Raw genomic sequence first — 12,015 nt, forward strand, 5'->3', positions numbered from 1 at the left:
TAACATGCACAAATCCTAGAATAAGACTATAGGTTGAGTCAATCAGCACATAGGAGGCTGGGGTGAGAGAATCAGGAGTTCAAGGCCAGTGTCATCCTATATCACAAACACACAAAATACAGATAGAATGAAACAAGAAGCTCCTCCACCACACTGAGGACAGGAACCAAGAACTGAAACCACAACAGATAAGGATTTAGACAATAAAGAGATGGTTCAGATGACTAGGTGTTCCAGAGGCAAGCAGGGATATAGACAGGTATTACCTAAGATGCAGACATGTGACATATATACATATATAACACACATAATATATAATAGAATATGGTGCACAAAACTATATACAATATAAAATATTTAAAATAGAGTATGCTTGTTTTATATTTGCATGTTTCGAAGACTTCAATGTATCAGCTGAAGAATTTCTTATATCCCACACCAAACTGAGACCACCACATCCAGATCTTTACTGGCCAAGGGTTTGAATTCCAAGAAGAAAGAAAACCGATATTTCAGGCCCACAGGCAAAGAAAGCCAGGCCCCCGCAAGTAAAGAGTGGTCAGGTTTGCCCCGCTTCCTTCTCCGAAGCATTCTGCACTTCCAAAGAGAGCTCACTGGCCAAGAATTTTCTACCCAACTCTTTAGCCTGGTGCCAAGGCAACAGAGGGTTAAGCCAGGTCGGCAAGGTTACCATCTCTTCCTTTCTTCAGGATCTCAAGAGGTGCTCCTTCAGTCTGATACCTGGAGCAAGGTAAATTCGTACAACCAGAAAAGCGATGGATTTTCCTAGATGAAACCCAGGAAAAGGACATGGGACAAAAAAAGAGCAAGGGAGGCCGTGAGACAAGAAATGCTGGAGCTGGCGCTTATTGCAATGATACCTGTACATGTTCACACATCTAGCCACAGAGTGCTTCCTGGAAGCATCTGTCTGTCTGTCTGTCTGTCTGTTGTTAAAAGTCACGGAGCACCAATGCTGTGAAAAGATGACGTCCCGAATTTCAGCACCAATGTTAGGAAAAGGATGAAGAGAGTGAAGGGTTATGGCCCATGGAGGTGCGGTGAGGCCTGGGGGCAAGGGAGATGCCTCTGGGGGGCCCATGTTGGGAATCCCTTCCCCCTAAGGGACCAACCACATGACAGTATAGTACAGAATAGAGTTTATTCAAGTCATGAAAGAATTAAGAGGGTAATAGAGGAAGAGAGAGAGAGAGAGAGAGAGAGAGAGAGAGAGAGAGAAGAGAGGAATAAAGGAGTAAAGGAGAAGAGGCCGGCCATGAGCACGGAAGAGAGAGGGGGGAAGGAAAGGGGAAGAGAAGGGGTAAAGGGGGGGGAGCAAGAGAGAGAGAGAGCGCGCGCGAGAGAGAGAGAGAGAGAGAGAGAGAGGAGGGGGCAAGCAGCCCCTCTTATAGTGTCAGGTCACTGGGGCGGAGCATCCCTGGCTATTGCCAAGTAACTGAGGGGTGGGGTATACCTGGCTGTTGCTAGGTAACTGAGGGGTGGGATTTACAGAATCCCAACACTGTCTGCCTGTCTGTCTGCCTGTCTGTCTGTCCACCTGTCTATCTGCATGCCTGTCTATCTGCCTATCTGTCTATCTGTCTAATTGTCTGTTTGCCTATCTGCCTGCCTGTTGGCCTGCCTGTCTATCTGCCTGTCTGTCTGCCTGTCTGTCTATTTCCCTGCCTGTCTGTCTGCCTGTCTGTCTGTCTGTCTATCATCTACCTATGTGATATACATAGATAGATATAATGATCTTGGTAGAGTATAAATGAAAGGAGCTCAAAGCTCTGAAGGGCAAATATGAGCCGTAAGTGAACAGGGACAAAGTTATTACTATCAAGCAAGACACAACACAAGAAGCAGTAAATGACAGAGGTTTATTTTGCCTTCATAAATATTTCAGTTCTCGGTGCAGTCCGTGAATATCTATTAAGTACCTGCTGTTCACACTAGGCAAGGATACGCATGGCTGATAAATAAAGACATGATTGTGATGAACGTTTATGCTCAAAACAACATAAATTCAAAGGCAACAGAGCCAAACCTGCTGAAACGCACGAGCTGCTCGGAGACAAAAGAGGGAAGTGTAACAGCCTCGGTCTTTGATAGATCAAGTAAACAAAGGCACGGAGCACACAATAGTAATGTAATTAGCTGGCTGTATCTATTATGCATTAGTAGGGCTAATAAAGAATTCCGTAGCTTACATCCAGAGATTGAATCATTCTCCCAGCCTCTGTGGAACTTTTACAAAAAGTTGATTCTATAAAAGGCCACCAAACCAGATTTCCACACGCTCCCAAAACAGGTACTGTGCGGGCCGAATTCTCAAAACAGTTGCAGTGAAACCAGATGAAACAAAATTATAAATTAAAATTTAAAATCCTCTCTTCACTAAGTCTGTGGTTTGGGACTAGTTGGAAGCTTCCATCACAGACTGTTCAGAAACGAATTTAGGTGTGTGAAATAAGGCAGGGGCTCAGAAGTGTGCTAATGCCAGGAACCCCCGTATTGCCAGGCGCTGGGGAAGGCCTGGAGGTCACCCAGGAGCAAGCGAAGCGTGAAAGAGCAAGCATTGACACTGAAAGTCCTTTGGACCTGAGTTCGGGTTCTGCTTTCATTTTTCCTTGACTTTGATGGAAGTCTCAGGATTGTATCACTTCTGACAAACAATCTGCTTATACATGACAGTGGTATGGGGGTCTCAGGGGTTCCCAGCCCACTCTGGGCATCTGCTTTCCAGTTTTTTTAAGGTTTATTTATTTATTATTTTTTAATTTTATGTGTATGGGTGTTTTGCCAGTATGTATGTGTGTGCACATTTGTGCAGTAGCTGTGGAGGTCAGAAGAGGACACCAGAGCTCTGGAACTGGCGTTACAGATAGGTGTGAGCCTCTGTAAGGGTGTAAGTGCAACACGTGCTCTTAATCGCTGAGCCGTCTCTGCAGCGATGTAGGATCTCTACATCCTATCCCCAAACCCAGCAAGTTTCAAATACTACTGCTGCTATGCCTCTGCCCAGAAAGTCTGAAGCAGTGGTTTGAACCATGTTGCTCAGCGTACGGCCAGAATGAAGAGCCGCGGAGGTGATTTATCAGACTTGCTCAGTTCTGAAATTCTGTGGAACTATGAGACGCCTACAGCCTTCTCACGGAAGAAAGTTTTAGGAGACTAAAGCCCGAGAAACAGTAAAGCAACCTAATCAAAGTATGTATTATCTCAAATGGTGCAGAAAATGTCATCGCCGGTTAATATTTTGCACCCAACATGATTTAGACCTGGGGCACATATTGTACTCCAAGCCCATTGTAAACACAATGGGCCATTTATTCACTGAACAGTAACCACCGTAATTACCTACAGGGCAAACATATGAGGTTGTTCGAGCAACAATTAATTGTGGACCTGGAACTAATGGGACAGTAACGGGAAAGCATCAGCGAGAAGCACAAATCAGAGATCACATCAGAAAACTGGGATTTCCCACAGTGTAGCAGATACGTATCTGAGGACGCGGTGGGCATACATAATGCCCCAGGTCTGAGATAGCCACTCCTAGAGTTTTCTAATAGCTCTTAGCTGGTGAGAGGAGGAGGCTTCCCATGGTGTTCTCATCTTAAAAGTCGGGAGCTCTGCACTGAACAAGACTGGACACAGCCTGCTGTTTTTCTCTGGACCCTACATTCCAATGTGTCACAAGCAGGTGTACAGAACTTGCTTGGATTATAAGGCGCTCTTTGTGAATCTGATTAGGCCATGGACTCTTATCTTGTTTTGTTTCTTCAGGGGGAAAAATGTGTGTATCTGTGTGTGCTGAAATACCCATGCAAATCTTTTCTGCTCTGTTCGGAAGGGTCTGTGGACAGTGGGGTCCTCTTGGTCCTCGCTGCTTAGCCCAGCCTCTGTGTGTGTATCTCCCAAAACAGAGAGTCTCACTGCATCTGGTGCCAGGCTTTCAGTGTGGCCAGCCCAGAGAACTAGGATGCGTCCATGTGTCTAGCTGGAATTCCACTCCACGGACATTCTTCCCCTGGATTCTGAGTCTCCCTATGGTTTTTAAAATAGTCATATGTCCTTTATCCTTATCAATGCAGGCACATCTTTGGGACTGACTCAATTAGGGTCTCTCTTGCTGTGAAGAGACACCCCGACCGTGACAACTTTTATAAAGGAAAGGTTTCATAGGAGTGGCTTACAGTTTGGAGGTTTGGTTCATTGTTATCATGAGTAACATGGCAGCAGGAAGGCAGACATGGTGCTGGAGAGGTCGCTGAGAGTCCCATGTCTGGATCAGCAGGCAGGAGGAAGAGAGAGGGGCCTGGTCCTGGGGCTTCTGAAGCCTCAAAGCCAACCCCAGTGACACACTTCCTTCAACACAGACACACCTACTCCAACAAGGCCATGCCTCCTAATAGTGCCACTCCCTGGTGACTAAGCATTCAAACCTATGAGCCTAATGTGGTCATTTCTATTCACACCACCAGAGACCTTAGTGTGTTTCTCTAGGGGCTAATTCCACATAGAGACCATTGGGTTACTGCATAATCACCTCTGATGGATAGGGTCTGTGGGTGCCGCAGGGTGGATGTAGCCATCCAGGGGCCTTAGGGGTAGCTGTGTGCTCTCTGCTCCAGACTAGCAGAAGGACAGATTTCCACCGCCTGCTCTGGAACCCTATGGGGATTTGGAAAAGATAGCAGTAAAGACTTTACATCATAGCTCAGGGGTCTCAGCTGTTGTCTCTTAGGGTGCTGGACTGTGCACGAGTGTGCATTGTGTGTGTGAGTGTGTATGTGTGTGCATGTGTGTGTATATGAGTGTGTGTGTGAGTGAGTGTGTGTGTGTGTGTGCATGTGTATGTGTGTGTGCATGTGTGTGTATATGAGTGTGTGTGTGTGTGTGTGTGTGTGTGTGTGTGTACAGGCACATGTATGTACAGGGTTAGGAGTTCTCTTTCTCTAGCATGTGGGTCTTAGGGATGAAGCTTTGTTCAGCTTGGTGGCAAGCACCTCTACTCACTGAGCTACCTCACTGCCCCAACCCGTTTCTACGTGGTAAAACACTATACGTGGCACCCAAAGACAAAGCAGAAACTATTCATAAATGGAACATTAGGGGCCTCAATCACTTCCTTGATATAGAAGATGACTTCTTTTACAGAGACAAAGAAGGTTAAGGGTCAGGTTGGAAAAGGGACAAAAGATAACAGCTTTCTCTATCCAGAGGAACTAGTGTGCTCTCAGACCCCAGAGGAGACACAGCCTCTGTCCCCTGGAGATACATGGAAATGAGAAGTGCAGCCAGATGATGCTTTCTCACGGTCTCTGCAAGGATCAAAAAGGTTGCTGCTTCCTTCTGCCGAGTTTGGGGGCGGGGGGAGAGCAGAGATCAGAGGGAGCCTTCCAGAGTGGTGACATTTAAGTTGGACAGATAATTAAAATCCAATTTAACAACTTACTGGCACTTAAAAGAAAACAAAGAAATAATACAGGGAAGGATGGACAGATTGACTGCCGGGTGTAAATTAAAATACCACGTGCAAGGACAAACAACACGAGGTTTGCGGCAGCCATGGCCGCCTGAGTGTGAAGCCCATACACTTTAAATGTCTCCTTCAAAATCAATTACAAAGGACCAGCATCCTCAGCATCCTACTCAGAGATGAAGGCGTGCAAACGCACTTCCTAAAATAGGACCCACTCCTGAGGACCCGCCCGTGGAAAAAGGCTCAATAGTATATGTAACCATGAATGTAACTGATTCCATTTCTGCGGTAGCTCATTATAACATTACACAGAAAATTGGTACGTGTTCCCTGCTGACAAGATTGTAGTGAGGCTGGACTTTAATTACCTCTGACTAGCATATATGCAACGTGAAGGGAATCTTTTTAAAATTATTTGCATATGAAGATATTAGAGCTTTGCAGCTTTTGTTTTATTTTATTTTTGAGACAGAATCTCAGGTAACCCAGGCTGGTCTCAGAGTCATTATGTAGCTGAGGCTAGCCTTGGCAGGCATACCCACTATGCAAGCCACAGCTTCCCGGATGCCAGGCAAACATTCTAACAGTGTGTCAAATGTCCAGCTGATTAGTGAAAGCATTTACACCACAGACTATCTTGCGGAAATATTCTCAATTATAGAGGGGAAGGCTATGCACCATTACACCCATGGGACAATGACAACTGATGTGGTAAACATGGCAAATTAAATAATTTTAATGTCCCCAAATTAAAGCCGACCCCCAAAAAGCTGGTATGTCCATATGCTAGACGGCGATGCTAATATAAAATATGACAAAGAATTTTAGACTGGAAGTGTCCTTGCATTGGGAAACTGTTCATTTGCATACAGAGGACAATGTGATAAAAACACTAATCATGGATAAAGTTCTGAAATGAAACAGATCGCAGGATTGAAGGCTCCATTCCTCTGTGGAGGTGTAGCTCACGGCCCATCAGATCCCTTCTGCTTATCCTACATTCTTTCCAAGTTCTCTTTAAACCCTTGCAGAGCAGCAGAGTTTGGTTCCCAGCTCGCATCTGCCTGTAACTTCAGTTCCAGAGCATCTGCCGCCCTCTTCTGGCCTCCTCAGGCACCTGCACCCAGATGCAAACACACAGGATTCACATAATGAAAACAAACAAAACGACTTGTCCCAAGAACGAAATGCCTGCCTATAAAGACCCGGGTGCATGGCTCCAATAAAAGTGTCCTCTCTCGTTTTCTCAGCTTTCCTTCGCCGCCACCACGCCTGTTCTTGCGGATAAGAAGAAGTACCCGTATTTCTTCCGGACCGTGCCCTCGGACAACGCGGTGAATCCGGCCATCCTGAAGCTTCTCAAGCACTTCCGCTGGCGGCGTGTGGGCACACTCACGCAGGACGTGCAGCGCTTCTCCGAGGTACTTCCAACCCACGTTTTAAGTGGGATTGTTCACTATGACTTTACACACGTGTGTCGTTGTATCCAATAACCCCCCCACCCCTCCTTCCCTTCCCAAACTGTCCCCTTAGTCTGTCTCACCCCGCTCATCCTCTCTCGTTCTCTCTCCCCGTTTACCCCTCCTCTGCTCCCTTTACTCCTAATCCCCCCCCATTCGACTTTCTCTCCCCCAGGGGTGTTTACTTCCGCACTCACTCATCTAGAACAATTCTGAGCATATCTATTTAAGCCCCAGTGACTTCATACCATAAACGAAATGAAAGTTTCGCTTTTCATTTGCCCTGCAACGGGTCCAGGAGACCTTGCTTGGACCCCTGTTTAATAGGGTTGTGCGCGTGCACATGCGTGGGTTGAAGATTCCCATCCGGGCACCTCTCCAGCAGCGGCTGGTGGCCCTCGATGTAGAAAGTGATTTGTCGTTTTCTTATCCTAACATCTCCTCCACCTCCTTTTCTCTTCCCACTTGGAGTCTCCTTCTGATCAAATCACAGGGAGGCTTGGAAGCATCCTCTGGGCCAGGGAGGGTTACACCCGAGAGCCGGGTGAACAGCTAAGCCTTGAGCTGTGTCCTGGGCTCTACAGGAGTTTGAAAGGGATTGAGCTGGGACTCGCCGTCTTGGCCTTCCTTGCTCGTTCCACAGATCTCTTTCTCTACGCAGCGCAGCGGCCACTCAGTGGTTGCCTGTGAGAACCTAGAAAGGCCCCCTCACCACTCTGAGCTGTGGTTCCAATTCCCGGAAGTAAAATAAGGACAACAGCCCCCACCCCACCCCCAATACCTCCCTGTGCGAGTGTGAACTGGCACTTGGGAACAGTAAAGCCCTGAACAGAAAGGAGCTGGAAGTGTTTGGAGGTGATCTGAGCCAGGCGTGCGTTCCCAGGCAAGGCCCTCGGTGAGGACCAAAGGGACCTTGACCTCCAGTGGGAACCGCTCTCTGCCAAGCCCTGAACTGGCTCTTGCTGGCAGACTTCTTTATAGAGCAATGACAGAGCTCCCAATGAATGAGAAACCCTGTGGTGATTCAGGAGTGCCTGCTCAAATAGCATCTTTGGCTGTGGGGGCCCAAAATGTTCTTAGAGAAACCGCTCCTAATCTCTTCATTGTGAAGGGGAAACTGAGGCCCGTAACAGGGAAGGGGAAACGTTCCAGGTTTCAAAGCATCTCTGAGGTGACAGAAGATGGTTCAGACCAGGACTGGAGTGTGGGTGTGGCTCAGTGGTACAGTGCTTGCTTAGCATGCATGAAGCCCAGCACTCCACCCAGAACCACATAAACCTGGTGACACTTGTGATCCCAGGGCCAGGAAGAGGGAGCCAAGGCCACCAGAGGGGTAAAACCATCCTCTAGTACACAGCAAAATCAAGGCTTGCCTGGTATACATGAGACTTGCCTTTAAAAATAAAAGGAAGAAGGAAAGAAATTTAAATTAAAGAGAGAAGAGAAAAGGACTGAATTACAAAGTCCCAACCGCTGGTTCTTTAACAGGCATAACTTCCTAGAGTCACATGGGGACTGCTGGTAGCGAGGCTCCAAGGTCTGAAACTCAGAGCTTGGTCTGAAGCAGTGGTTCTGAACCTTCTTAATGCTGTGACCTTTAACATAGTTCCTCATGTTGTGGGACCCCCACCATAAAATTACTTTTGTTGCTACTTTATAACTGTAATTTTGTGACTGTTAGGAATTATAATGTAAATATCTGTATTTTTCTAATGGTCTTTGGTGACCCCTGTGAAGGGGTCATTTGATTCCCCCAGGGGTCAAGAGCCACATGTTGAAAACCACTGGTGTAGAGACCAACCTGCCTGTCCCATCAAGAGCTTTGAAGATCCCCAAGCTCTGTCCCCTCCAGCTGCCTTCCTCTGCTCCCATCCCCCTCCCTCCTAAGGATCCTGCCCTACAGGGGGAGGTGACAACTCCCATACTGCAGATGAGGAAACTTGGGCTGGCAGAGGACAGACAGCTGTGCCTTGCACCTCGACTGCTGGTCATTATTTTTTTTCTGTGATATGTTTCTCCCTGGTGACACAGATGTGGCTCGGTGGCCTTGCTGTCAAGGACCCGTCTTGATTAAAGCACTCAGCCCAGCTGACTCCTCTCTGCCTGAGAACCTTGGCATCCTCTCCAGGTGTCTGGGCCTTACCACTGGAGCGCAGCTGCTGGGCCCTGGCCAGGGGCTAACGGCTTCTCAGGGGTGCAGAACTGAGTCCCTTTCAGGGAGCCAGTCGCTGACAGTGTTAAGCACTTCTGTCCCGTATAGGCACACCGGGAGGGATCTAAGGGAAAACCAGCCTGAGATTGGAGGGAGGGGTATAATCCCAGAGTTCACCACTGTGGAACCGGTGCCATGGACCAGGCAGAGGCAGGATGCCATTCCAGCCATGGCACCAACTGCTCCTGCAAGCCCTGGTACATATTGTGTGACAATACACCTGGGGGAGAGAGATCTCAACCTACTTATCCCAGAGAGGAAACCCATGACAGACTGAGGATACCACCAATGCCCAACTGGTGATCCAGTGAGTGTACTCCGTTACTTCTAAGGTTATAGGTGAGGGAACAGAAATACCCAAAGGCAGCTGCAATCACCAAACCCTAATACCGCACAGGTGATGGCTCACAAAGCTCACAAAGGCTGGAAACCTGGAGGACGCTGCACAGTCTGCAGCTTAAGAGGTCGGCGCCTTTTCCAGGCAACTTGGTTGGTTGGAGCCTCTTCTAGGCAGGTGTATTAGTCCTTGCTCAGCAGTCCTCATTCTTATATAAGCCTGGGCAGGGAGGGGGCCCAGCAAGCCTGTTCGGTTTTAGGGACTTCCTGAAGTGTTTACGGTGTTTGCCTTCTGATCTTAAAGAGTTTTTGCACAGGATGAAATGTTCCACCGCCCCACAGAATATCCAGTATCTTAAGAAGATTTCCCTTAAGATGAACTGTTTAATCGTAGAGGAAATAGCTCCACAACAGTCCTCGAGAGTCAAAGCTGATGCCCAGTGGCCCCCAGGCAGCTCCGGATCTGGCTCAGACAAGGGACTCTCCAAGTCCAGCTTTACAGGCTGTGAAGCCTCGGACTGTGCCCTTCTGGGCTTTACTCTCATGTGTGTCAGACCTAGAAATGTGGCTGAGACAAATGAAGGATTTGTGGCTAGAAGTGCACTGTGGCCATGCCCTCTCAGGATTAGGGACTGTAAACCAGAAACAAAGTGACCCATACCGGGCTGACTCAGTGAGCCTGGCTTGGCAAGCAATGTTGCGACTCTACTTCAACTTCAGCAGCAGGTTTCCCTGCGTAAGAGCAGATGTCACTCTGGAAGGCAGAGGTACAGACAGGAAAAATGAAATTAAAGGACCCCTCCCCTGTATAAGTGGTGCTCATCCAGGGGTCCTTCACCGCCTGAGGAATTCAGGGGGCAAGCTCTGGAAACATCTATCCACACAAGGATTGACAGTGTGGCCACACTGTGTGTCAGACCAGTGCTCATGGGCGTGGTTCTGGGATTATCACCTTATCAGGTTCCCTACACCGCTTTCTACTTCTTGCTGCTTGTTGCAGTTATCAGGGGAATTCTGCCCTGCCTTGTGGGGTGTGTGTGTGTGTGTGTGTGTGTGTACGCAAGCGCACGGAAACCAGGGGTCAATGTCAGCTGTCTCCTCATTCGATTTCCACCCTGTGTTTTGAGACAGGATCTCTCATTGAAGAGCTACAGATTCGGGTGGTTGGCGAGCAGCAAGCCCAGGGTACATTTGTCTCTGTCTCCCTGCAGAGGGACGTTCTACATGGGTGTGGGGAACCTGAACTCGAGCTTGCACAGAAAGTTCTTTACTGACTAAGCTATCTGCCCTCCCTCCACCCCGTTTTGTTTTGGTCGTTGGTTTGGTTGCTTTGGGGACATAGGGTCTCACCACGTAGCCATGGCCTTCAATTCACTGCTTCTTCCCTCCAAGTGCGGGAATTATCTGCATATAATTTTTAAAAGTATTAGAGCCCCTAAAATCTCCACTTGTAGCAGCTTTGCTGGGATGTAACTTTGTGGCTAGATGGCCCCACATTGCTAGTGCCTCTGCCAGTTTCCCATTCCTGCGCCCGTCACTCCAGACCCTCAATCGAGGCCAGTGTAGTTAGCCCCACCCCCCCAGCCCCTTGTGACTGTTAACCCATGACACAAATGACCAGCAAAGCCACCTCCAACAAGTCACTTGCTTCATCTTGAGTCAGTCTCCCTCTGTGAGACAATCGAGCTGGGACCTTTGACTTAGAAAGTGCTTCTGAGTATTTAACAGGAGGAAGGGCTGTCCGTGAGCCTGACGCTGCCCCTTCCGGAAACACAGCCGTGAGATTTGACCTCCCCGCGCTCTTGCCCAGCCTCCACCACAGTCCCCTCTGCAGAGTAGTGTTACTAAACCTGAGGATCCGACCCTGACTCATGTTCACCCACAGCCCAGAGACTGTTAGGATTCAAGCCAGTGGAGCGCATTGTGTTTAGGCAAACTTGCATAAGCAAGCATACGTCTTTGGTTTGAACATTGTATTTTTCCTGGCAGCACTAGGCACTGAACCCAGCACCTTGTTCATTATAAATGAACGTACAGGTTATTTTCACTGCCCTAGAATATTATGTCGCTGTGTTAGCGTGCTCTCTGCTCTCCCATGTCTTCCCTTGGTTTGGTAGCCATTGTCTGAATATACCACGATTTACCCGCTCATTACTGAAGGACATCGTGGTTGCTTCCAAGTTTGGGCATTTAGGAGCAATTCAGTCATGACACCCATGCACAGATTTTTGTGAGGACATTATATTTTCAGCGCCGTTGAGTAAAGGCCAAAGAGCTGAAGAGCTGATTGTCGGATCCTAGGGTGAGAGTGTGTTTAGTTTATGGGCATCTGCCTCCCAGATCCCCTACAGCACAGTGACAAGAAGCCTTGCTCTAAGTCTGCATCTTCACTGGTATTTGGAGGTCCCAGTGCTCCGGAGTGGACATTCTAAGAGATTGTACAGTGGCATCTCAGCATCAAGAATGACCTTTCCATACCAAAGATCTTCTTCAAGTGACAGGACTCATCATGGGCCTTG

General features: G+C 48.1%; 1 protein-coding gene across 1 annotated transcript in view; it reads left to right on the top strand.

Moving 5' to 3' along the window:
* The window catches only part of GABBR2 (gamma-aminobutyric acid type B receptor subunit 2), a gene marked incomplete at its 5' end in the record, with an annotated part of 325,701 nt that overhangs the window by 133,277 nt on the left and 180,409 nt on the right, over window positions 1-12,015 (top strand). The window contains one exon of the mRNA XM_080940105.1: window positions 6,739-6,909. Coding sequence (XP_080796231.1) covers window positions 6,739-6,909 — 171 coding nt within the window. The remainder of the gene's footprint in view (window positions 1-6,738; window positions 6,910-12,015) is intronic.

Source organism: Micromys minutus (genome assembly GCF_963924665.1).
Source record: "Micromys minutus genome assembly, chromosome: 28".
Taxonomy (NCBI): Eukaryota; Metazoa; Chordata; class Mammalia; order Rodentia; family Muridae; genus Micromys; species Micromys minutus.